At 40.2% G+C, this 26,504-nt stretch overlaps 1 protein-coding gene across 1 annotated transcript in view; it reads left to right on the top strand.

The window, feature by feature from the left end:
* Window positions 1-26,504, top strand: part of LOC110221854 (phospholipid-transporting ATPase ABCA3-like) — a 227,551-nt gene that overhangs the window by 184,168 nt on the left and 16,879 nt on the right. The window contains 5 exon segments of the mRNA XM_078151701.1: window positions 1,503-1,653; window positions 3,182-3,479; window positions 18,030-18,303; window positions 21,249-21,453; window positions 22,047-22,266. Coding sequence (XP_078007827.1) covers window positions 1,503-1,653; window positions 3,182-3,479; window positions 18,030-18,303; window positions 21,249-21,453; window positions 22,047-22,266 — 1,148 coding nt within the window.

The following is a 26,504-nucleotide window of genomic DNA, read 5'->3' as shown; positions in this document are numbered from 1 at the left end:
GGGATGAGAGAGGATGATACTAGAAGAAGAAGAAAGGGAGAGGTAGAATGGGGTAAATTATTTCACAAAAAAAAAAACAGAAAAGGAAAGAGTCTTACAGTGGAGGGGAAACAGGGAAGGTGAGAGGGAATGAGTGAATCTTATTCTCATAGGATTTGACTTAAGGAGGGAGTAACATACACGCTCAGTTGGGTATGGAAATCTGTCTTACCCTACAGGAAAATAGGGGGAGAAAGGGACAAGAGAGCAGGGGGATGATAGAGAGAAGGGCAGACTGGGAAAAGGGGTAATCAGAAGCAAACACTTCTGAGGAGGGACAGGGTCAAAAGAAAGAATAGAATAAATGGGAGGGCAGAATAGGATTAAGGGAAATAGAGTTAGTTTTTTACAACATGTCTACTATGGAAGTGTTTTGCATTACTGCACATGTATAACCTATATTGAGCTGCTTGCCTTTTCAATGAGGGTGGGTGGGGATGGAGGAAGGGAGAAAATTTGGAATCCAAACTTTTAAAAACATATGTTTAAAAAAAAAAGTTTTCACATGCAACTGGGAAATAAGAAATACAGGAAATGTGGTACAGAAGTCTATTCTGCCCTACAGGAAAATAGAAGGGGAAGGGGATAAAAGAAGCGGGGGAGAGATAGAAGAGAGGGGAGATTAGACGAAGGGATATTCAGAATGCATGCCATCGTGGGGTGGGGGGAGGGGCAAGATGAGGTGAAAATTTGGAACTCAAAATGTTGTGGAAGTAAATGTTGAAAACTAAAAATAAATTTATATTTAAAAAAAAGAGTAATACATAATATTGCAAAAACTATTCTCAAAAAGAGAAAGAATGTACTCTCCAAAATCAGGTGACTTACAAGCAGCTGAAGGAGCTTCACAAAATAGTGGATAAAGGCAAAATGGAGTCCCTAATACTGTTTTTTCATGTAAAAAGAAGCAGGATGATGGGAGAAGTAGGGCTAGAGAACATGCTGTTTGAGGATGATTTGAAGGAAATGGACATGTTTAGCCTGGAGAGGAGAAGACTTGGGGAAGTGAGGGAGACACTATGGTTTTTTTCTAGTGTTTTGAAGGGTAATCATGTGAGATAAATATTATCCTAATACTCAAACCATGACTTCTCTGCAAAGACCCATTTGTCCTAGTCAATTAGGAATGGAGAGCCCCTTCACAAATTCAGTACATCTCTCTCTCTCTCCCCACATCATTTGCACCTGTCTCTTTGGGCCTATGTTCTATATCAGTGTGAACTCAGCTTTAAATGTTTTTATTATCAGTCCCCACTGGCCCCACTGGCCCAGCTGTGAACATGTAGACCCAGTCTTTATTGGTCTATCATGTCCTTCCTGCATGAGAGTCATGTTCTCGGAAGTTGTGCTGAAACTCAGCTTGATAAGAACCAGACAGATAAGAGATGGAGACGGAGGCAGAAAGATAGGCATCTCCCTACACAAATAAAATGAAATTAATTCTTTATGGTTTCTTTATTTAGGGTTAGCAAACAGGTCGATTCCAGCATGGATCTCCAGTCCATCCATCTCCCTTCTATTAGAGGCCTGAGCAATGTCAGATCAAAAAAGAAAATGGATCTCACTGTCTTATCCAAGAAGAGTTCTGTCGTAAATGAGACAAATAACTTTAAGGTAATTCCGTCATATCCAAGAATCTCACAGGTTTGGGAATCACTTGCATTTCTATATCGTTCTGTGATTACAAATTGTTTTACACCCATTTTCTCACCTGATCTTCGGAACAGCCATAAGAGGTAAACAGATTCAGGAAAGTCAAGTGCAGGAGATACTGGGTAAAGATGCTGAATTTGAAGTCATATAGTCTGTTTACTTCCTTGGTGCCTTTGGACAGGTTGCTTCTAAGTTTCTTCATCTGTAAAATGGGTATGATAAGGCAGGCACTTTGTAAATTCAGAGGCGCCATATTCAATATGAGTGAGCTCTTCTTATCATTATATCAATCCTGGTCATGGCTTTCACCAGGCAGAGGAGAGAGTTGAAAGGACTAGAAGTAGGAGGAGGAAAGTGTCAATTCTGGTTGTGCTTTCCCAAGAAGAGCTGTCATCTCTTGGGGGCTTTTTGTACAGTACTTCATTCTACCCTCACAACAACCTTGGGAGAAGTATGTACAGGTCTATTATCCCCATTTTATAGTTTATAGAAGAGGAGCTCAGAGAGGGTGGATGAATTGACTATAGTGACACAGCAAACAAGAAACCAGACTTTGTGCTTTTTCTACTACCATGGAGGTGAAACTTGGACTTTTATAAGCATACAGAAATATTTATTTGTGAGAGACAGCAATCACAGTTTTCTTTGCACTTTGGAATACCTGGAAAGACTGTGATGCATCTTATAAGGAAGATTAATCTGATTTGTGAGCAATGGAGACAGATAGTATAGGAAGAGTCATATTTCTCTCTTTTATCTCTTTGGAGATTATTTTTCTAGTGAGAAGATTTCAGTTGGTAAGTTCAGCCTATTTTTTTTTAATGAAAAAGAGGTTGAACAGTGCCTATTCTAGGACGAAGCAGAAGAAATCCTTGGTAAGGAGGCCACAGATCTAAGGTCTCTTTCAGCCCTCTGTCCAATTTATCCTGTATATTGCTTACTTAGGACATAGTTGCATGTTGTCACCACCATTAGATAGTCCTTGAGAGCAGAGACCATCTTTTGCTTTTATTTGCATCCCCAGCACTGTGCCTGGTACATAGCTTAGTAAAGTTTATTTAGTGACTGATTGAAAAGTTGTATGACCTTGAGTAAGTCACAGCCTCTGAGCCTCAATTTTCCCATCTATAAAATGGGAATAATAACAGCTACCCCCACCTACCCTACAGAAGTATTGTGATGTTCACTGAAGTAAATTGTAAAGTGCTTTACAAACTTTTTTTTTGGCAAACCTTTAAAGCACTATATAAATAAGAACTGTCATTTTATGAAATACCTTGTGCCAGAATGAACAGAATGCTTGTGTTGTGACATATCTGTTTACTTTGCTGAAGCTTATTGTTCAAGGTCATCCTTCATATATCAAGTGTTGTCTTTCTATCACTCAGCTGCTGTTGAGCCATAAATTGCACATGATTTGGAGTTGTTTTACCTACTTAGATCTATAACCATTGTAATTCCTAATCTTTCCTCTGTCTTGTAGTTCAAGCTTCAGTGGCAGAAATTCTATGCTATGTTTATTAAGAAAGTGTTATTCACTTGGCGCAACTGGAAGATGATGGTAGCACAATCAATTGCTCCTCTGCTTTCTATCATATTCATTATCGAAGTCTTTAAAATGGATGTAGAGTCAACAACAATCCCCATGTTACGTCTGACTTTGAACCAGTATGGCCATACGACTGTGCCTTTCTTCATCTCTAAGACAGCAAAACTGCATCCAAACCTCTCAGATCACATTTCAAACACTATTCAAGCTGAGGGACACATGCCACTGGAAGTGATAGGTAAGGATCACATAAGAAGGGACTGTTGGTATGTGAATACTTATGGCATCACAGGTTTTAGAGCTGCAAGGGGCCTTAAAGATGAACATTTCCCTTATTTTGCAAATGAGAAGACCATGGCTTGCACAGGGAAAGGGCCTTGTCCGTAGTCATGCTAGGATTACATTGTAAAGCTGAGATTAGCACCAGGATTTCCTGGCTCCAGATCCAATGCCCCTTCTACTCCATCACACTGTTGCCTGAACCATTTTCAAGAAAATAATGACCCTGGATAAATCACTTAATCTTTCAGCAGCCCTAAGTAATTCTTTAAGGTTTGACTAATTTCCAAGACACTCTGATTACCAAACAGACGTCAGTCTGTACTGAGAGAGGAAGTTTCCTATACACATGAAATCACAGGTCTTCTGTACCCCCCCAAAAAAAAAGTTGTAATAACAGCTGTTACACTATATAAAGTCAGGCACAGAAACATTTTTCATAATAAATTCTAGGAAAGCAAAGTTGACAGCCAAGAGCATTTGAGTGTTTTATCCATGTATCCTAGTCCAAGGGTTTAGGGACCTACTGGAGGTAGAAGGAGTGATATGATTCTCCTGTCCATTTTCGCTGCAATTTATCAACAAATGCTTACTAACTGGACAATTTTGTATTAAGTCATTGACAATACCAGAGAAATTTAAGATGTCTCAGACACAGAATGTACATATCTGAAGCCAAATTTATTAAAAGATCTTACAATCATAGTTGACTGGGCCAAGGTGGTAAGTGAGGCTAACAATATGATTAATGGTTCTCTTAGTGATTCTCTCTTTATTTTTATTTTTTATTTTTATCAATTTATTTATTTTTAGTTTTCAACATTCACTTCTACAAGATTTTGAGTTCCAAATTTTCTCCCCATATTGTCCCTCACCTCACCCCAAGAATGCCCCTTCCCCTAATCTGCCCTCCCTTCTATCTGCCCCCCCTTCCCCTTCAGTTTTCCTGTAGGGCAGGATAGATTTCTATACCCCATTGCCTGTATATCTTATTTCCCAGTTGCATGTAGAAACAATTTTTTTTAACATGTGTTTTTAAAACTTTAGGTTCCAAATTTTCTTCCTTCCTCCCTTCCCACCCACCCTCATTGAGAAGGTAAGCAACTCAATACAGGTTATACATGTGTAGTCATGCAAAACACTTCCATAGTAGTCATGTTGTGAAAAAGTAAGCATATTTCCCTTAATCCTATCCTGCCCTCCATTTATTCTATTCTTTCTTCTGACCCTGTCCCTCCTTAGAAGTGTTCGCTCCTGATTACCCCCTCCCCCAATCTGCCCTCCCTTCTATCATCCACCTGCTCTCTTGTCCCCTTCCCCCCCATTTTCCTATAGGGTAAGATAGATTTCCATACCTAATTGAGTGTGTATATTATTCCTTCCTTAAGCCAAATCCAATGAGAATGAGATTCACTTATTCCTTCTCACCTTTCCCCATTTCCCCTCCACTGTAACTTGGAAGAACTTCCAGACTTCTCAACCCTCAAATGCCAAAGACAGTTTAGAAGGTCAGTAGGAAAAGTCTGTGATTATGGTGAGAGAGAAGCACGGTCCCAGTCCCAGACCCTGTACATGGCCCTGGGGCGGCAGCTGCTTCCAGAGCTTCAGGCCCACAGACTGAGGGGGAATGGAATAGTTGATCAGAGGGGGATTACAGGGATCTCTTTGCTAGTGCAGGATTCTCTTGCTTTGCCTGTACTTGGATCTGGGTTACAGTTCTGGGTGGTGGTCCTGAGGTGAGGAGGAACACTGGCATGGTGGAGCTTGTAGTGGTGATAGAGAGAAAATCCTCCTCACAGTTCCAAGGCAGAAAATAGTGCTTGAGGTCACTCATAGACCAGAGCACAGGCCAGGAAAGGAGTAAACACCTTGTCTGTTTTATGTGAGATAATTTACCCCATTCTACCTCTGCCTTTCTCCTTCTCCCAGTATAGTCCTCTCGCACCTCTTTAATTTTATTCTCCAGATATCACCCCTTCATCTTCAACTCACTCTGTGCCCTCTATTTATGTATGTATGTATGTATGTATGTATGTATGTATGTATATATGTATGTGTATATATAGTGTGTGTGTATGTGTGTTTGTGTGTGTGTGTATATATATATATGTACATACATATAATTTTTTCCCTTCAACTACCCTAATACTGACAAAGGTCTCATGAGTTACAAATATCATCTTTCCATGCAGGAATATAAACAGTTCAACGTTAATAAGTCCCTTATGATTTCTCTTTCCTGTTTACCTCTTCGTGTTTCTCTTGAGTCTTGTATTTGAAAGTCAGATTTTCTATTCAGCTCTGGTCTTTTCATCAAGAATGCTTGAAAGTCCCTTATTTCATTGAATATCTATTTTTTTCCCCTGAAGAGTTATACTCAGTTTTGCTGGGTAGGTGATTCTTGGTTGTAATCCTATCTCTCTTTTGACCTCTGGAATATTATATTCCAAGCCCTCTGGTCCCTTAATGTAGAAGCTGTTAAATCTTGTGTTATCCTGATTGTGTTTCCACAATACTTGAATTGTTTCTTTCTGGCTGCTTGCAATATTTTCTCCTTGACCTGGGAACTCTAGAATTTGGCTACAATATTCCTAGGAGTTTTCCTTTGGGGATCTCTTTCAGGAGGTGATTGGTGGATTCTTTCAATTTCTATTTTGCCCTCTGGTTCTAATATATCAGGGCAGTTTTCCTTGATAATTTCTTGAAAGATGATCTGTAGCCTCTTTTTTTGATCATGTCTTTCAGATAGTCCAATGATTTTTAAATTCTCTCTCCTGGATCTATTTTCCAGGTCAGTTGTTTTTCCAATGTGATATTTCACATTGTTTTCTATTCTTTCATTCTTTTGGATTTGTTTTACAGTGTCTTGATTTCTCATAAAGTCACTAGCTTCCAATTACTCCATTCTAATTTTTAAGGAAGTATTTTCTTCAGTAAGCTTTTGTACTTCCTTTTCCATTTGGCCAATTTTTTTTTTAGGGCATTCTTCTCCTCATTGGCTTTCTGGACCTCTTTTGACATTTGGGCTAGGCTATTTTTAAGGTGTTATTTTCTTCAGTACTTTTTGGGTCTCCTTTAGCAAGCTGTTGACTTGTTTTTCATGATTTTCTTGCATCACTTTCATTTCTCTTCCCAGTTTTTCCTCTACTTCTCTTACTTGCTTCTTAAAAGCTTTTTTGAGCTCTTCCCTGGCCTGGGACCAATTCATATTTTTCTTGGAGGCTTTGGATGTAGGAGCTTTGACTTTGTTGTCTTCTTCTGGCTGTATGTTTTGATCTTCTTTGTCACCAAAGAAAAATTCTGTGGTCTGACTCTTTTTACTATGTTTGCTCATGAACCCAGCCAATTACTTGAGTTATAAACTCTTTGTTAAAGTAGGGGTCTGCTTCCAGTGTGGAGAATGTACTGACCCAAGCTTCAGGGAGTTTTGTGCAGCTGTTTTGAGAGGACCTGTAAATTTTCAGTTCTTCCAAGGTGGTATGATAAGGGGCAAGGTGTTTACTCCTTTCCTGGCCTGTGCTCTGGTTTATGAGTGACCTCAAGCACTATTTTCTGCCTTGGAACTGTGAGCAGGATTTTCTCTTCACCACCACTACAAGCTCCACCATGCCAGTGTTCCTCCTCACCCCAGGACTGCCACCCAGAACTGTAACCCATATCCAAGCACAGGCAAAGCAAGAGAATCCTGCACCAGCAAAGAGATCCCTGCAATCTCCCTCTGATCAGCTACTCCATTCCCCCTCAGTCTGTGGGCCTGAAGTTCTGGAAGCAGCTACTGCCCCAGGGCCATGCACAGGGACTGGTGCTGGGACTGAGCTTCTCTCTGACCACAATCACAGACTTTTCCTACTGACCTTCTAAGTTGTCTTTGGCATTTGTGGGTTGAGAAGTCTGGAAACCGCCACAGCTGCCTGTGATTCAATCCTTTACAAGCTGCTCCAGATTCACTAAAACCTGTTTTGCCTGCGCGCCTACACCCAACTGCGTTCCTCTCCCTGCCTGAAAGGATATACCTGGCATGATATACCTTTCCAATCAACCATCCAGGTTATCGTGGGCTGGAAATTTGTTTCACTCTGCCTTTTTGTGGGTTCTGATACTTTAGAATTTGTTTAGAGCCATTTTTTGCAGGTATTTGGAGGGGTTTGGTGGAGAGCTCAAGCAAATTACTGCTTTTACTCCGCTCTCTTGGTTCCACTAATAGTGATTCTCTCTAAAGGTCAGGTATCCTTATCTAGCCTGTGGGGTTCCCAAATCTCATCCCATCCTACTCAGACTTCATTAAGCACAATGGAAAGGCTGGTCTCAAAGGATATCAACAAAATGACCTCATACCCTCTTATATTCAATAAACATTCCCTTGTTTAAAATTTTTTTTAAAAAAGACAATACATTTCACTAGACTAATCAACATATTAACCACCCCAACAGAATATACAACATTCTACACCCCTAGCACCCCACCTCTGTAATAAGGTAGGAAGGGAGGTACATTTTCTTATACTGTGGGCATGTTGTCTTTCTGGTTCTAATGGCATTACTCCTACCCTCTGGCTTCTCTGCTCCTATTCATGTACTCCTGAACAGATCTGGAGGAAGTTATACTAACTTTGTAAATCCTGTACAAAATTTTTGTAATCTAATCTCAACTGGGGTCTAATCTAATTTAAACTCAATAGGGGTCCTCTGTAATATCTTTCTGACCAGCAGTTTAGTCTCCTTACCTCTCTTGTTGCCAGCACTGCTGCTTCTGCTGCCACAGCCTTCAGGTCCCACAGCTGGTACTTCTTCCAGGCACTCCTGGCTAGCTTCCATCCCATTGTTCACACAGAGACATCTCTTAGGCCTTCCTAAGCTGCCCTGGACTGAGAAAACGAGATACTTTGACTTTTTTTTTTATCCCACTCAGAATTTTATTTGAGGCTTTTTTTTTTCTTTTTGGTAAGGCAGTTGGGGTTAAGTGACTTGCCTATGGTCACTCAGCTAGTAAGTGTCAAGTGTCTGAGGTTGGATTTGAACTCAGGTCTTCCTGACTCCAAGGCCAGAGTTCTCTCCACTGTGCCACCTAGCTGCCCCAATTTGAGGCATTTGGAAAAAGTTGTTTAGAGGGTTGGGTTGGGAGAGCTCAGGTAGAAATGTTCAATTTTATCCACCATCTTGTCTCTACCCCAACTTTGACGATTCTTAAATTTTCTTTCCTTGACCTATTTTCCAGGTCAGTTGTTAAAACAGTAGATACTTTGCATTTCCTTTTATTTTTTTTAAATCTTTTTACTTTGTCATAATATTTCTAGTTCTCTCTAAAGGATCATTAAATTCTTTTTTGCTCCCCTCTGTTGTTTAGAGAGTCCATTATGTGAGTGAAATTTTCCTTCTGTTTCAAGCTATTAGTTCTTCCAATTATTTCTTTCAGAGCTCTTATTTTAATTATAATTTCATTTCTTATCTCTTTCTTCATTTCTTACAGCTATTTTTATAGCCCTTGTGGCCAAACCATTTTCCCTGCTACTTTGCTTATAGTTCTTCTGGAGTTATGTTCTTCTGGGTTTTTACTTCATGGGTTTCTCTTGACTCAGTATTTTTTCACAGTATATGGTATCTTCTCTTGCTTACTTAGAAGTCCAGCCTCAATTCTTGTTTTAGGTCTTTATGCAATAGCTAGACTCCACGCTGTCCACCAGTACCACCCCCACCACATGCACCCTCTTAGATATTGTGATTGGGACCTGATTGTTCCTGACTAGAATTTCTTGGGCCTCTCTTAGCATGTCTGCACTCAGAATACTGAACAGTTTGAGCCCCACCATCTAACCCCTTGCTTTACTTTTTACAAAACTCAGAGTGCCATAGACTTAAGGGGCCTCTGGAGTATCTGTAGGCAGAGTGCTGCAGACTTTAGGCCCCCACCACTACAACAGGACTTTCCAGAGAGCAGTGTCAGTTGAATGATGAGGTCAGAACTCAGACTACAGAGAGTTAAGAAGAGAATGACAGAAAAGGAAATGGAGGCACCTGATACATGTGGTCTTTTCAAGGAGTTTAGCCATAAAAGGAAGGAGAATAGCTTATGGGGATTCATGGATTGAGTGAGGGTTTTTTGAGGATGGCGGAGAAATGGGCGTGTTTGTAGGCTGCAGGGAAGCATCTACTAGAAAGGGAGAAATTGAAAACGGAAGTGAGAGTGGGGATGATGGAAGGGGCAATCTGCCAGGGAAGACAGGATGAAGTGGGATCCCTTATATAGGTAGAGGGGTTTGCCTTGGCAAACAGAAAGCCAACTTCTCCATGTGAGTCAGGGGTGAAGGAGAAGTTAGTGGGGAATGACATCTAAGTGATTTGAGATAAGGAGGAAGAAAGATGTGAGAGCTCTTGATATATGACCGCTTTCTTCAGTGAAGTATGAGGCAAGGTCCTCAGTTGAGGAAGGAAGGAAGGTGCCATGGGACACTTGAAGAGGGGTGAAAAGGTTTGGCATAGCTGCTGTGGTGAGCAGGAAAGTGAATTGAGTAGGGAAGTATGAAAATTTTGCCTTGTGCAATGGAGGCCCAGTTGAGGTTGTGTAACACAAACTTTGTAGTGGATTGTTGTTAAATACTCAACACTCTTTCATGACTTTCTCCAGCTCTGTTCAGCAATATGGGAAGAAGAAAGAAAGTGGCACGGTCAGAGTTTGGCAAGGTGTGATCAGCGATAGGACGAGGGAAAAGGGACTCCTTGGTTTCCAGAATTTCTGTTTCTTAAAGTTTATTTGGAGCTTTTGCTTTGTTGTTCTTCTGTTCTTCTGTTCTTATTGTTGCATGCCTAGGTAGGCTCTTTCCTTCATTGGTCCGTTCTCTTTTTTGTTAATGAATGGGTTTGCAGATACAGATTTTTCCATAAGAATTGCTTTGGCTGCATTCTGCATGTTTTGGCATATTGTCTCATTATGACCATTTTCTCTTCTCTTGTTTACTGATTTTAAGATTTGTTCTTTGACCTACATATTGTTTAGTATGAAAGGTGTTCGTAAATGCATTCCTCAGATAAAAAAAATAATTGGGGTAAGGCGATCCCATGAATTTTACCATAAAAGTGTATAGGGAAGGGAGCCTTCTTTATTTTATCTATAAAACCTTTATGAAAGTAATCTATTCATGCACTGAGGGTATACTCAGTGAAAACATGAAAAAGGAATAAGCAGGATTTTTTTTAACATTGATTTAAAAATTTTAAGTTCCAAATTCTCTCTCTCCCCTCAGCCCCTTTCCCACCCATTGAGAAGGCAAGCAATATGGTACCCATTATACACATGAAGATATACATAATATATTTCCATATTAGCCATGTTGCAAGAAAAATGAAGCAAAAAAAGTATGTTTCAATTTGCACTCAGAGTTCATCAGTTCTCTCTTTGGAAATGGATTGCATTTTTCATCATGAGTCCTTTGACATTGTTATGGGTCACCGTCTTAATCAGAGTAGCAACGTCTTTCACAGTTGATCATCATTACCATATTGCTGTTACTGTGCACAATGTTCTCCTGGTTCTGTACGCTTCATTCTGTATCAATTCATGTAGGTGTTCCTAGATTTTTCTGAACCCATTTCTCTCATCATGTCTTATACCACAATATATTCCATATTGTTTAGCCATTCCCCAACTGATGGGCATCTGTTTTGTAACAGTTCCCTGGTATAAGGGAGTCCCTTCTGGGAGGACATAGGGTTCTTCTGTTGATCTTTGCTATTTATGACTTGACACACATTGCCTTGCTCCCCCAGTGTAAGTGCAGCTGTCAACAGGTTATCAACAAGTCCTTGTTGGGTACCCATTTTATGTCTAAGGAGAGGTCCATCAACCAGCCAGAGATATCAGGGAAGACAGTCCCTTAGTGAGTTCAAATGCTGAAAATAATATGTAAAACAATAGGAATCAGTTCAATGCAAAGATTTATTGTAAGCATCAGGGAAAAGGGGGTTGGGAGAGAGAAAATGGGACCCAATATACAACTCAGACATATACATTAATATAGAACATAATTGAGGTAAGTGCAGTGCAGCATTGGGGAGCAGAGAGACATGTCCATTCAGCAGGAGGCTAAGGCTCCAGGGTGGAGTTCTTATACTATGGTTTTGGGTGGCCTCTTTGGAGCTGATTTGTACATCAGAGGTCAGGGCATCTAGGGGACTTGGGGTGGTTATCAAAATATTATTTGGGGGGGGTTGTTTATCCACAAGAAAAACAAACTGGTAGTTGACAAAATATTATTTTTGGGCTCAGAGTTATACTTAATCTTAGAAAAATATTATTGTCACTACTTTTCCATGAGTATTTTCCATGAGGCTTGTAGCCTCCCTGAAGGATGTTAAGAAGCCTCCTGATGAGGGTGAAAGAGGAGAGTATAAAAACTGACTTGAAGCTTAAGATCATGACAACTGGTCCCATCACTTCCTGGCAAATAGAGGGAGAAGAAATGGAAGAAGTGTCAGTTTTTATATTCTTGGGCTCAAAGATCACCACAGACCGTAACTGCAGCCATGAAATTAAAAGCCACTTGCTCCTTGGAAGGAAAGCTATGGCAAATCTGGACAGCATACTAAAAAGCAGAAACATCTTGCTAACAAAGGTCCATAGAGTCAAAGCTGTGTATGGCTGTGAGAGTTGGACTACAAGGAAATCTGAGCTCTGTAAAATTGATGCTTTCAAATTGTGGTGCTGGAGAAGACTTTTGAGAGTCCCTTGGGTAGTAAGGAGATCTTATCAGTCAGTACTCAAAGAAATCAATTCTGGCTGTTCACTGGAAGGTCAAATTCTGAAGCTGAAGCTTAAATACTTTGATGACATAATGAGAAGATGGGACTCATTGAAAAAGACCTCGATGTTGAGAAAAATTGAAGGCAAAAGGAAAAGGGGACAGCAGAGGATGAGATGGATAGATTGTGTCATGGAAACAATGAACAAGAACTTGGACAATCTTCTGGAGGTAGTAGAAGATAAAGGGGCCTGGCATCCCATAGTCCACGAATAGTCAGACACAACTGAACAACTAAACCACTCCCTGAAGGGAAGACCAGCCTGATAGTCCCAAGACTGTCAAGCCTAATTTTATGACACCATCCCCTTAATTTACACAGAAAGAGCTGCTATAAATATTTTTGTACAGATAGGTCCTTTCCCTTTTCCTTTGATCCCTTTGGGATACAAACTTGGTAGTGTAATTGTGGGGTCAAAGGATATGTACAGCTTTATATCCCTTTGGGTATAGTTCCAAATTGTTTTCCAGGATGGTTGGACCAGTTCATAACTCCACCAGCAGTGTATTAACGTCCCTATTTTCTCACATCCCCTCCAGCATTTCTCATTTTCTTTTCTGTTATTTTAGCCAATCTAATTAAACCTTAAAATTGTTTTAATTTGCATTTCTTTAATTATTAATAAGTTAGAGCATTTTTTATATGACTATTGATAGCTTTGATTTCTTCTTCTGAAAACTGCCTATTCATATCCTTTGCTAGTTTATCAATTGATGAATGACTCTTATTTTTTTTAAATTGGCTGAATTCCTTACATATTTGAGAAATGAGGCCTTTATCATAGAAACTTGCTGTCAAAATCTTTTCCCATTTTCCTACTTTCGTTCTCATTTTGGCTACATTGGTTTTGTTTGTATAAAAACCTTTTTTTAATTTCATGTAATCAAAATTATCCTTTTTATTTCCCATGATCCTTTCTCTTTTTGATCATAAAATCCTCCTTTATCCATAGATCTGATAGGTATTTTTCCATGCTCCCTATGACATCACTCTTTATGACTAAATCATGTACTCATTTTGACCTTTATTACTGTGCTGAATTTCTGCCAGACTGCTTTCCAGTTTTCCCAGAAGATATTGTCAAATAGTGAATTCTTGCTCCAAAAGCTTGGCTCTTTGGGGTTATCAAACACCAGATTACTGTGGTCATTTATTTCTGTATATTGTGTACCTAATCTATTCCCCTGACCCTCCATTCTATTTCTTAGCCAATGCCAGATTGTTTTGATGAATACTGCTTTGTTATACAGTTTGAGAACTGGAACTCCGAGGCCACCTTCCTTCACTTTTTTTTTTCATTCTTTCCCTTGATATTATTGATCTTTTGTTCTCCCTGATGAATTTTGTTATGATTTTTTCTAGTTCTATAAAATAATTTTTGGTAGTTTGGTATGGCACTGCATAAATAAATTAATATAACTAGAATTGTTATTTTAATTATGTTGACTCAGCTTACCCATGAGCAATTAATATTTCTCCAGTTGTTTAGATATGTCTTTATTTGTGTGAAAAGTATTTGGTAGGGGCAGCTAGGTGGCGCAATGGATAGAGCACTGGCCTTGGAATCAGGAGGACCTGAGTTCAAATCCACCCTCAGACACATAACACTTACTAGCTGTGTGACCCTGGGCAAGTCACTTAACCCCATTGCCTAGCCAAAAAAAAAAGAAAAAAAATACCCTTAAAAAAAAGAAAAGAAAAGTGTTTGGTAATTGTGTTTATATAGTTCCTAGGTTTGTCTTGATGGGTAGACTCTCAAGTATTTTGTATTGTCTGCAGTTGTTTTAAATGGAATTTCTCTTTCTATCTCTTCCTGCTGGACTTTGTTGGTCATATGTAAAAATGCTGATGATTTGTGTGGCCTTATTTTATATCCTGCAATTTTGCTAATGTTGTTAATTGTTTCAATTAGTTTTTTTTAGTTGAATCTCTGGAATTCTTTAAGTATACCATCATATCATCTGCAAAAAGTGATAGTTTGTTGCCTATTCTAATTCCTTCAATTTCTTTTTCTTGTCTTATTGCTATAGCTGGCATTTCTATACAATATTGAATAATAGTGGTGATAATGAACATCTTTGTTTCACCCTGATCTTAATAAGGCTTCTAGCTTTACAGATAATGCTTGCTGATGGTTTTAGTTAGATACTACTTATCATTTTAAGGAAAGCTCCATTTATTCCTATGCTTTCTAGTCCATAAGAATGGACCAATTTTAATTTTTAAGGAATTATTTTCTTCAGTGAGGTTTTGTGCCTCTTTTTTCCATTTGGCCAATTCTGATTTTTAAGGAGTTATTTTCTTCAGTATTTTTGGTGCCTCTTTTCCCAGACTTAATTCTTTTTTCATAATTTTCATGCATTGCTCTCATTTCTTTTCCCAGTTTTCCACTATTGCTCTTACTTGATATTAAAAACCACTTTTGCTCTTTTTTTAATCTATTCTAGGAATTCTTATTGGGTTGTGTCAAATCTTCATTTTTATCTGAGGCTTTCTTTATAGATATTTTCATGTCTTTGTCTCCTTCTGAGTTTGTGTCTTGAGCTTTCTCTGTCACTATAGTAGCTTTTAATGGAAATGTCCTTTTTGTTGTTGGCTCATTTATCTAGCTGATTTCTTGACTTTGAATTTTATGTTAAAGTTGAGCTCTGTTCATCTCAGCATGGGAGATAGTGTCACTGTCCCAAGCTTTTTTTACCCTGATGTTTTCACAGCTAGTGCTTAAGATCTGTAAGTTTTCAGTGCTTCATGATGGTGTGATCCTGGGAGAATTGTGGTCATTGCCCTCATGGTCTGCATTCTGGTCCTTAGCCAGGAAGGGCCCCTGCTTCCTTGCTACCACAAGCATTAGTGCTCTTCTTTTTCCCTAGACTTGTGACCGGGGCCCTTGCTCCCTTGTGAGCAACCACAAGTGCTCCTCTCTGCCATGGAACTGTGACCTAGAACTGGGTATGGGAAATGGAGTTGCCAAGCACACCTAGTCCTGTGCCCAGTGCCAACACATGGGTCCTGCCCTGTAATCTCTTTCTGGCCAATTATCCAGTCCCCCTACCTTTCCTGGGTGGCGAAAGCTTCTGAAACTGTTGCCACTGCTGTAGCCTCCAATGCCCACAGCTGGAGTGGCTGTTTCATGTGCTCCAGACCAGCTTCCACCCAAATCTCTCCTTCCAACCTCTTAAGTTGTTTTGGGCTAGAAAAATGCCTTACCCCAACCTTTTGTTGGCTATGTTGCTCCAGAATTCAATTTGACACGTGATTTAAAGTTGTTTGCAAGGAATGTTGGAAGAGTTTGGCTAGAATGCTCCCTCTACTCCTCCATCTTGGCTCTGGCTCCAGGCAGATCTTGAGTTCCAAATTTTCTCCCCATCTCTCCCCTCCCCCCACCGCAAGAGAGTGTGCATTCTGCATACCCCTTCCCCTAATCTGCCCTCCCTTCTATCACTCCCCTTCTCTTGTCCCCTTCCCCTTATATTTTCCTGTAGGGCAGGATAGATTTCTATACCCCATTGCCTGTATATCTTATTTCCCAGTTGCATGTAGAAACAGTTTTTAACATTTGTTTTTAAAACTTTGGGTTCCAAATTCTCTCCCTCCCTCCCTGTCCAACCACCGTCATTGAGAGGGCAAGCAACTCGATACAGGTTATACCTGTGTAGTCATGCAAAACAATTCCATGATAGCCATGTTATAAAAAACTAACTATATTTCCCTTCATCCTATCCCACCTTCCATTTATTCTATTCTCTCCTTTCACCCTGTCCCTCCTCAAAAGTGTTTACTTCTGATTACCCCCTACCGGGCAGGCTTTTTGAAGGTGATTTTCTGCAGTGGACCAGATTATTATAATTGTATGGCCAACTGAGAGATATTAGAGAATATAAGACCCCACAGCATTTAATGATTGTCAGTTTTTAGAAAGCCTTTGAAAAAAAACAATCCAGGCATGGTGGCACATGGCTATAATCCCAACAACCAGGGAGGCTGAGGATAGTGGATCTATTTAGCTCAGGGGTTCTGAGCTAGAGTAGGTTATGCTTATTGGGTGTCCACACTAAATTCGTCATGAATATGGTAAGCCCCCAGGATCTGGGAGGCCAAGTAGGGTAGGGGAAGGAGGATCAGATTGCCTAAGGAGGAATTCAATGGCCCAGGTTGGAAACAGAGTAAGTCAGAGCTCCTGCACTGGTCAGTCAGTAGTAGGATCACACCCACGAGTAACCTGGACTTCTAGCCTGGGCAATATGTGGAGACCTGGTGTTTAAAGCAGACACACACACACACACACACACACACACACACACACACACACACACACACCACACACACATACACACACAGAGTGCACAAAACTTTACATGTACACAAATAGAGATGAGGTTGAGAGTAGAGATCAGAAAGGTACGTAGGGGGAATAAGTTGTCATTGTTAAAATGTTTATTTTTTTCTTTATCAAAATATAAGTAATGTAAGAGAAGTAGAGAAAAAAGGCTGTACAACCAAAAATAAATAATTAGACCTAAACACAGACTTCATCTACTTTGTAAATTTGTCTTAAGATTTGAATGGCAAAAAGTATAGTGTGCTATCCAAAATCCTTTCATAGATTTGTAGGTTATCATGCCATTGGTTACTGATAGATACTCTAGGTTAATGATCCACACACTATGCTAATTCACAGCTTTTTGTATATTGTTTGTTATTTTAAGTCCCAGAGCATGGTGGAAAGAACACTAGACTGGGAGTCAGGAAAATATTATTCTGAATCTGCTGCTAACTTGTTATGTGACCTTGAGCAAATACTTTTCCTGACTAGACTTCAGTTTCCTCATCTTATAATAGGATGCAATTAGGCTAGGTCATCTCTAGGGTTCCTTCCAAGTCTGGCATTCATAATCATGAGTAGGGCAAAGTGACTGGGGCCCTACCATTTGGTGCCACCATTTGGGGCCCATCCTTCCCCCTCACAGCAGTCTTCCTCCTGATACTCCTGTACCTTATTGTTTACCCATTGCCTTGTGTAGCCCCAGGGCAAACATCTTCATGGTTCAATAGCTGTGGTGTTCTATCTCTTCCCCTGTGCCACTGTGACAAGCCACTGTCCATGCCTAATGCCACTTCTATCCCTCAACTGCTTTCTGCATTTGGGGATTAGAGGGTCAGTCATCAGCTGCCATAGATCTGCAAGCCAAACTCCCTCAGGGATGAATCTTTCCCTCTCCTAGCATGACTGTACCCATCCAAGGGAGTCCTAGATTTCTGTGACATTTCTGCCACGGAGGGTGCCTTTGACATTTCTCCCACTCAAAGAAATGGGGTCTCAATGTTCCCTGACACAGGGCAGCATCTCTACTTTCATAGAGTACCTTGTCCAGAGCGCATCTTTTTGGCCCAAGGTCTTCCCCACCCCTATATTTTCACTGAGTGTCATTATCCCTAATTACAGCCCTCCTAACATTCTGTGACTTATGTCCCCAGATGATTTCTGAAGACTAAACAGATAGTAGTTGTATGACCTTGGAGAATTTACATTCTTTTTCCAAGACACAATGTCATATGAAGGTTTTGTACTAAAGTATATTCTCTGTCTGACAGTCTATGATTCTATGACTTATATGTTCAATTTTGTTTATATTGTCCTCATGTCATGAGATTTGGTTTAGTGCTATGGATATAGAAGGTGTTCAATCAACATTCTAATGTTGCTCCCCATTCCTAGAGCCTATAGAAGATTTCCTGATATCAAAGGCAGAAGAAGAATCTGATACCTTTGATGAAAACTTTCTTATGGCAATGTCCTTTCAAGACAAGGAGGATCAAACAGTCATCTCTACTCTGTTCAATAACCAGGCCTACCATACTGCTCCCATGGCCTTGTCAATGGTGGAAAATATTCTCTACAAGTTGTTTTTTGGCTCCAGGGCTTCCATTACAGTCACCAATGAACCTGAGCTTCCACAACTTGTTGAGGCTTCTCATATTAGACTCTTTCAGTATGTGTAACTTCCCTTCTTATGAAGTTAAAACAATATATCTCTGTAGTACTTCTTTACCTGTTTATTCAGTTTAGATGTTATACTCTTGAAGGCAACCAGAATCATTGGATAAAGTGATGGAATTGGAGTTAGGTAGACTTGAGTTCAAGTCTTGCCTCTACTACTTACTAGCTCATGTCAGTCAACAAGCATTTATTAAGTGCCTACTATATGCCAGGCACTATGCTAAGCGCTGGTGATACAAAGAAAGGCAAAAGATAGTCCCTGCTCCCAGGGAGCTCACAGTTTAATGTGGAAGACAATATGCAAACAACTACAGACAGAAAAGCTATAGACAGAATGAATTGGACATAACCGGTAGAAGGAAGGCATTGGAATTAAAGGGAATTGGGAAGGACTTCCTGTAGAAGGTGAGACTTTAGCTGGAACATGAAAGAAGTCAGGGAAACCAGAAGGCTGAGATAAGGAGGGAAAATGTTCCAGGCAGGGGACGGCAAGTGGAAATGCCCAGAGTTGGGAGAACGGAGTGTGAGGAATATCAAGACCAGGGCTACTGGATCACCGAGTACATGGAGAGGAACAAGTTATGAAAATAAAAAAGCTGGAAAGGCGGGGGACAGGTTATGAAGGGCTTTGAATACCAAAAATAGGACTTTTTATTTGATCCTGGAGGTGATACAAAGCCATTAGAGTTTATTGAGTAGGGAGCTGACATGATCAGATTTGCACTTTAGAAAGATCAATATACAGTAACAGCAATATACAGTAACAGAATAACTTTGAGCAAATAAGTCATTTTGGCTATTATAAATATTCAAATTAATTACAAAGGACATATGAAGGAAGATGCTATCTGCATCCAGATAAAAAGAAGTAAATATAGAATGATTTTACATGCACACACACACACACGCATGTGCGCACACACACACATACATATTTGTGTCTAATGATAGCCATCTCTGGAGGCGAGGAAGAAAAAAAAAGGAAAAATAAGAAATTTACATGATTATTATATATTTAAAAGGAGTAGCAAGTTGTATGTAATATAGTTGCAGTTTCATGTGCAATCATCTTTTTTATTATACTATGTTATGGAAATGCTTGTTTTTTTCCATAAATTTAAAATAAAATAAATAAAATTTTTAAAAAAATTTTGACAGATGAAGTGGAAAATGGACTGAAATGGGAAGAGATTTGTGACAGGGAGCCCAACCAGAAGGCTACTGCAATATAGTCCAGGTGTGAGGTGATGAGAGCCTGCACCAGAGTGACTGTAGTGTCCAAAGAGAAGAACTGGGGTGGGAGTGGGGGGTACAAAGGAATGATGCCACAAAAGTAGAATTGACAGAACTTGGCAACAATAATGGGAATAAGATAATGGGGATAATGGGAATAAGAGAGAGTGAGGAGTGGAGGATGTCACCTAGGTTGTAAGCCTGGGTAACTAGGAAGATGATAGTGCCCTTAACAATAATAGGAAAATTAGGAAGGACTTGGGCAGCAAAAATAACGTATATTATAATCTATAGTTAGCTCTTATATATAATGCTGTAGTTTTACAAAATGCTTTCCAAATATTTCTCATTTTATCTCTCTCAACCACCCTTTGAGTTAGGTGCTTTATTATCCCCATTTTATAGAGGAGAAAATTAAGGCAGATGAAGCTAAGTGAGTTGTCCAGCTAGGATCTGAAACTGGATTTAGACTCTGGTCTTCCTGATCCCAGGTCTAGCATATTATCTGTTGTGACAGATTTGGGGCATGTTGAGTTTAAGATATCTACAGGATATCCAGTCCAAGATGTAAATTTGCAGCTGGAGGTGCAAATCTAGAGATTAGGAAAGAGTATATGGTTGGATAAGAGTCATCAGCATAAAGATAATACTTGAATCCATGGGAGCTGCTGAGATCATCAAGTGAAATAGTATAAACTGAGAAGTCCCAGGACAGAGCCCTCAGGGACACTCATAGTTAATGGGAGTGACCTGGATAAAGATTCAGCCAAGTTAAACTGAGAAGGAATAGTCAGACAGTTAGGAGAACAAGGAAATAAGTAGTGTCATGAAAATCTAAACAGAAAAGAATATCAAGGAAAAGAGGATCCTTGACCAGAATTCAAATCTGGCCTCAGATAATTACTAGCTGTTTGACCCTGGACAAGTCATTTAACTTCTGTTTGCCTCAGTTTTCTCAACTGTAAAATGGGGATCATAATAGCACGTACCTGGAAGGATTATAAGAATCCAATGAGATAATATTTGTAAAATGTTTGGCACAGTGCTTATCACACAGTAGGTGCTTAATAAATGCTTATTCCCTTCACCCTTCCCTTACCAAAAGTTTCAGAATGGTCGAGAAGGATTAGGATTGAAGAAAAGGTCAGTAGATTTGCCAATTAAGATATTTTCTCTTTCAAAGTTTGGTAACTTTGAGGAGCAGTTAGATGAAGCAGTTAGATGAGGATGTCAGACACCAGAGTAGAGAATTAAAAAGAGAATGAGAGGAAAGCAAGAGAAGATATCAATTGTCTACTGCCTTTTCAAGCAGCTTAGAAACAAGCCCTATGAGATGACAGCTAGTGAGGATGGATGGATCAAGTGAGGGTTTTTGATAGTGGAGGAGAAATGGACATGTTTATAGACAGAGAAGCAACTATTAGATGGGGAAAGGTTGAAAATAAGTGAGAGGGAAGATGGTGAAGGGGCCAATCTGCTGGAGAGGATGGGATGGAATGGGGCTCATGACCATGAACAAATTACTTAAACTATCTGAGCCTTTGGCAACTCCTTAAGACTTACCTACTAAATCACAGAGAGCATATAGGGGGCTCCCACACATACAAAACCCCAGTACCCTGAAGTATTGACTCTTGAAGGGAGTCAGTGATAATGGCTGATCTTTTACTGATCTCTTTTTTCCTTGTGTCCTGTCTCTCACAGGGTCTCTAAGGGACATTTTCTTTCCATTTCCATGGTTTTTGGAATGTCATTCATGGTCAGTTCATTTGCCATTCTTGCAATCAGTGATCGAGTCTTAAGGTCAAAACATATCCAGTTTATCAGTGGAATTTCTCCAGTTCATTACTGGCTTTCTTTCCTGTTGTGGGATTTAATCACCATCTTCCTTAACAGCTTGCTACTATTGGTAAATGTTAGATAAAGTGTATATTGAGGTCCATTCTACTGCATATCATAGAAACTTCCCTTCTGGACAACACTACCCAGCACCTGAATCTAGTCAGGAAAGTCAAGTTGACTACTTTAGCTCCTGCCAACTGGGAAACACAGTTTAGAAGTTTCTAGATCCCCTGCCCTCAGTTGAAGAATGGTAATTTCCCTGAGACTTACAGAAACATTGATGACCCTCTTCAGGCTGAGCTCCCTATATATTTGTCCCCTAAAATCTTGCCCCAAAGATTTGGGGACTTGATCACTGGGGATAGCTGCATTGACTGAAAAATGGGAAATTATTCCAACGAGGAAAAAAAGCTAAGACAGTAAGAGAATGCTGCCCATTGGGGACTCCTTGGCTGCTGGGGAAATGACATTACTTCTCACCTTCATTATGAAGTGCCTAGATTTTTACAAAGGACTGAACTGAACTGATTGCTAGGGAGTTGCAAAACTTGCTTTTAGAATAGGGACTAGTGCATTCCCCTCTGGTGTTCAAAATTGATTTCTTAATACTTTATTAATTCTTTCTTCCCTTCCTTCCCTTTGAAACTGTCTATACCCAAGTGCTTAATGAAGGTCATCGATGAGAAAGTTTACATCCAGAGCAAACACCCTGAAGCCGTCGTACTGAGGCTCCTGCTGTATGGCTGGTCTGTCATCCCTTGCATGTACCTGATGAGCTGCTTCTTCTCCGGGCCTGCTTCTGGGTGTGCCAAACTCGTGGTTCTGAACATCATTACAGGCATTGTTCCGTTCATCATTTTCACCATCACAGGGCGATATGGTAAGGACATTCACCCCCAGTACCCCATTCCACCAACACATACTAAGTCATTCTGGTGAACTGGGAAGCGGGGAGAGGGGAGGCCTATTTGTGGGATGGTTAGGACCAGTAAGTGAATGGGTAGGAATGGACTCAAGGATAGGGATATCACTTGGAATTGAACAAGAACTGACAGTCCTGAATGAAGACAATTGACTATTTGATTCATTCCTCTTTGACACTCAGCATAAAAGGCCATTTGTCCATTTAAATACCCAAACCACCTACCAATCAACCAGTCAGTATTTATTAAGTGCCTACTATGTGTCAGGCACTGTAATAAGAACTGGAGATACAAAAAAAAAAAGCAAAAGACAGTCTCTGCCCTCAAAGAATTTGTAATCTAACAGGGGAGACAACATGCAAACATTTACTTACAAACAAGCTGTATACAAGATAAATAGGACATAATTAACAAAGGGAAGGCATTAGAATTAAGAGGGGCTGGGAAAAGATTCCAGTAGACGGTGAGATTTTAATTGGGACTTAAAGGAAGCCAGGGAATTCAGGAGGCAGAGATGGAGAGAGAGCATGTTCCAGGCATGAAGCATAGCCAGAACCAAGAGATGGAGTCTCTTGTTCATGGAACAGTAATGAGGCCAATGTCACTGGATTGAAGAGTACCTGATGGGGAGTAAGGTCTAAGAAGACTGGAAAGGTAGGCAGAAGCTAGATTATGAAGGGCTTTGAATGATGAGCGGAGCATTTTATATTTGATCCTGAAGGTGATGGGAGGCCACTGGAGTTTATTGATTAGGAGGATAACATGACCAGATGTGCACTTTAGTGGCTGATAGAGAATGGATTGAAGCAGGGTGAGACTTGAGGCAAGCAGACCCACTAGCAGTATATTATAATGGTCTAGATATGAGGTGATGAGGACCTGCACCAGAGTGATGGCAGTGTTGGAAGAGAGAAGGGGGTGTGTGAAAGATAGTGTGGAATCCAAGATGGTTTCTAGGTACCAAATAATTATAAATTCAACTAATAACAGAGAACTGCCAGAGAGGTTTAAAGTCGTGTGGATACAATAAGAAACCTTAAGAGAAACTAGTGTAAAATGATAGAGTGTGCAAGAATAAGACATGGAGAATTCCTGGCTTCAAGCCCTCAAGGAGAGAAAGAGAGCTATACTTCACCACAGCCACAGTTCACATGCCAGTGAAAGATCTGATTATGTGATATCCAACCCCCACCTTACCCTTTCTTTAATTTATAGCTACTATACTGTCTGGCTTGCTCTCTTCCCTTTCCTCCTTTAGTGATCTCATTCAGTCACTTAGCTTCAGCTGTAACCTCTCAATGGATGACTCCCAAATCTGTGTTTTTAGCACTAAGCTTTTTATTGAGGTCCATGCCTGTCAGCCAATCAACAAGCATTTGATAAGAGTTTTTCTATGTGCTGAGCATGAAGGATTCACAAAGCAGCCAAAAACAGCACTTGCTCTTAAGGAGCTCACATTTTAATGGAGACAGGAAGACTCCCCTGAGTTCAAATTCAACCTCAGACACTTGTTAGCTGTGTGACTTTGGGCAAGTCATCTTACCTCTCTTTGCTTCAGTTTCCTCGACTGTAAAATGGGGATCATAATAGCATCTACCTCCAAGTGTTGTGAGGATAAAGTGAAATAACATTTGTAAAGCATTTATCACAGTGCCTGGCATGCATGCTAGGTGCTAAATAAGTGCTAGCTACCATCATCATCATCATCATCATCGTCATTATTATTATTAATGGAGGAGACAACATGTAAATAATTAGGTCCATACAAGATAACACGCATGTTGTGTATTTGTTATACATGTGTACATATGTATATTTTATGTATTTATATGCACACGAACACACATACAGAGTTTATGAAGGCAATCCCAGAAAGGAAGACACTTTAATTTCCTACTACCTACTGGACATCTCCATGTGACTAACCTGCATCATCTCCACTGTAATGCATCCAAAACCAAATTCATTATCTTCCATCTAAAGGCTTCCTTATTTCTGTCATTAACATATGCCCAATTACCCAGGCTAAAAAACTCAGTCACCTTAGACTCCTCCCATACCCTGATCTGGTGCTTAGCTAGGGGCAAGGATCATGTTTTCTTTCTCTTTTAATCCCACCCACCCCCCTGCATCTAGTACAGTGCCACAAACATAGTAAGCCCTTAAGCAATGTTCGTTGAGTAAGTGTTAAAGGATACTTCTCTCCCCTACCCCAGCACTGGATTAGAGTCTCCAGGTAAGGTAATAATACCCAAAGACATGTACATAGGAAAAAATAATTACTGAGTATTGGTACAGGCAGTAATAATGTAGGAGTACAGAGAGAAGTGAAAACTTTAGTTAGTATGGGCTGCTTGGGGGTATGGTAAGATTTGTTCTGGGACTCAAAGAATGAATATAATTTTGATAGGCAGTAAGGAGAGGGGAAATATTTGCAAGTAGCATCAAGATACTTTCCTTATCCAGGAATAGGGTATAAGGGGTCAGATCTGCTTTGCCCTAAGTATGCCAAGAGGCTGTCATCCTGAGTGGCAGTTAAGACAAAGTAACACGGTGGATCCCCACACCAGCCCCAGGCCAGGTATTATATAGAAACAGAGCAAAGAAGGCACAGTGCCAGGGATGGTCCAGGGTCATGTACAAGTTCTCCCATGGGATAGTTGGAACTTCTTTTGCTGTTTGCGGCTACTCAATGTAGTTTACATTCTTTGTGGGGTCATAAGTCACGTTACCATGGAATTTAAATCACTGTGGAAGAACAGGAGCTAGTACAGATCCTGGCATTATGAGTGTGTGAAATCGTCTTCACCAGTTGTCAGCATTTTTGTCAGTATGGTACCGAGCGGGTTTATGTCAAAGAGGAAGAGTGTGGTGAGTGGAGAACCTGGAGGGTTGCAAGTTCTAGATTTGGACAATTAAATCTCACTGGACAAGAAGGTGAGAATGTGATCACAAGAGGATCCCTGAATAACATAAGAGGCATTCGTCTCCAGATACAGAAACCTGGAAAGCTTGGGAACATGGAGAGAGGGAGAAAAAGTTAGGCTAGTATGGATCTTCATGGTATTGGAACCCCCAGAGTAGGTCATATGAGCTTGGCACCATATGAGCCTAAGTTGAATTTAGATCAAGACAAACAACTGAAGCTTGATCCCCATGGCATATATTAGCATGGTACAGATTGTACAGATGTAATTGACAATTCTGATTCTCTGTAGTCCCTTCAGAGTGGAGAGAGTAGGAGTAGGGTGTGGGACAGATAATGGAATGAGAGTGATTAAATTTGAGTGTTTGTGAGAGAGTGTGCACACCCCTGGGCTCTCCCATGGATGTAACAAAATGGTTTGTGTAAGGGAATGATGGGAGATAAGGTTGGAGGTCTTTGGAGGTTAGGCTAAGAGGTTAAGGCTTTTTCCTTTAAGATATGGAAATCCATTAAAGATTTTGAGATAGGAGAATGATGTGATGGAAGTAATATTTTAATCCTAGAGATTAATTGACAGTGTGGTGTAATATAAAGTCAGCCTCAGGGTCAGGAAGAACTGAGTTCAGGTCTTGCTTCTGACATACACTGTCTGTATAACTCTGGACAAGTCACTTAATCTCTGGTGTGCCAGGCAACCCCTTTAAGGAAGGAAGGAGACAAACACTTATTAAGTACCAAGGAGATAAGCATTTATTAAGTACTTACTATGTTCTAGATGATGTTCTAAGTGCTTAACAAATATTGTCTCATTTGATCTTCACAACAACCCTGGGAGGTAGTTTTACAATAGAGGAAACTGAGGCAGACAGAGGTTAAAGTTGCTTGCCCAAGGTAACACAGCTAGTAAGGCCAGATTTGAACTTAGGTCTTCCTGACTCCAGACAGCAATGTGGCAAAGTGGATAGCGTATCAGGGTTGAAGTTAGGAAGATTCATTCATCTTTGTAAGTTCAAATCTGATATCAGACACTTACTAGCTGTGTGACCTTAGGCAAGTCACTTAACCCTGTTTGCCTCACTTTCCTCATTTGTAAAATGAGCTGGAGAAGGAGATGGCAAACCACTTTGGCATCTTTACCAAGAAAATCCCAAATGGCATCACGAAGAGAAGGACATGACTGAAAATTGCTGAACATACTTCCTAACTCCAGGCCCAGTAGTCTGTCCACTCACTTCACCCCCTAGTTTCTCTCTAAGACTACTCATCAAG

Source organism: Phascolarctos cinereus, unplaced genomic scaffold, assembly GCF_003287225.1.
Source record: "Phascolarctos cinereus isolate Bilbo 61053 unplaced genomic scaffold, phaCin_HiC Scaffold_4;HRSCAF=312, whole genome shotgun sequence".
NCBI lineage: Eukaryota > Metazoa > Chordata > Mammalia > Diprotodontia > Phascolarctidae > Phascolarctos > Phascolarctos cinereus.
The sequence above is the reverse complement of the archived record's forward strand: the minus strand, read 5'-3'. Positions and strand labels throughout refer to the sequence as shown.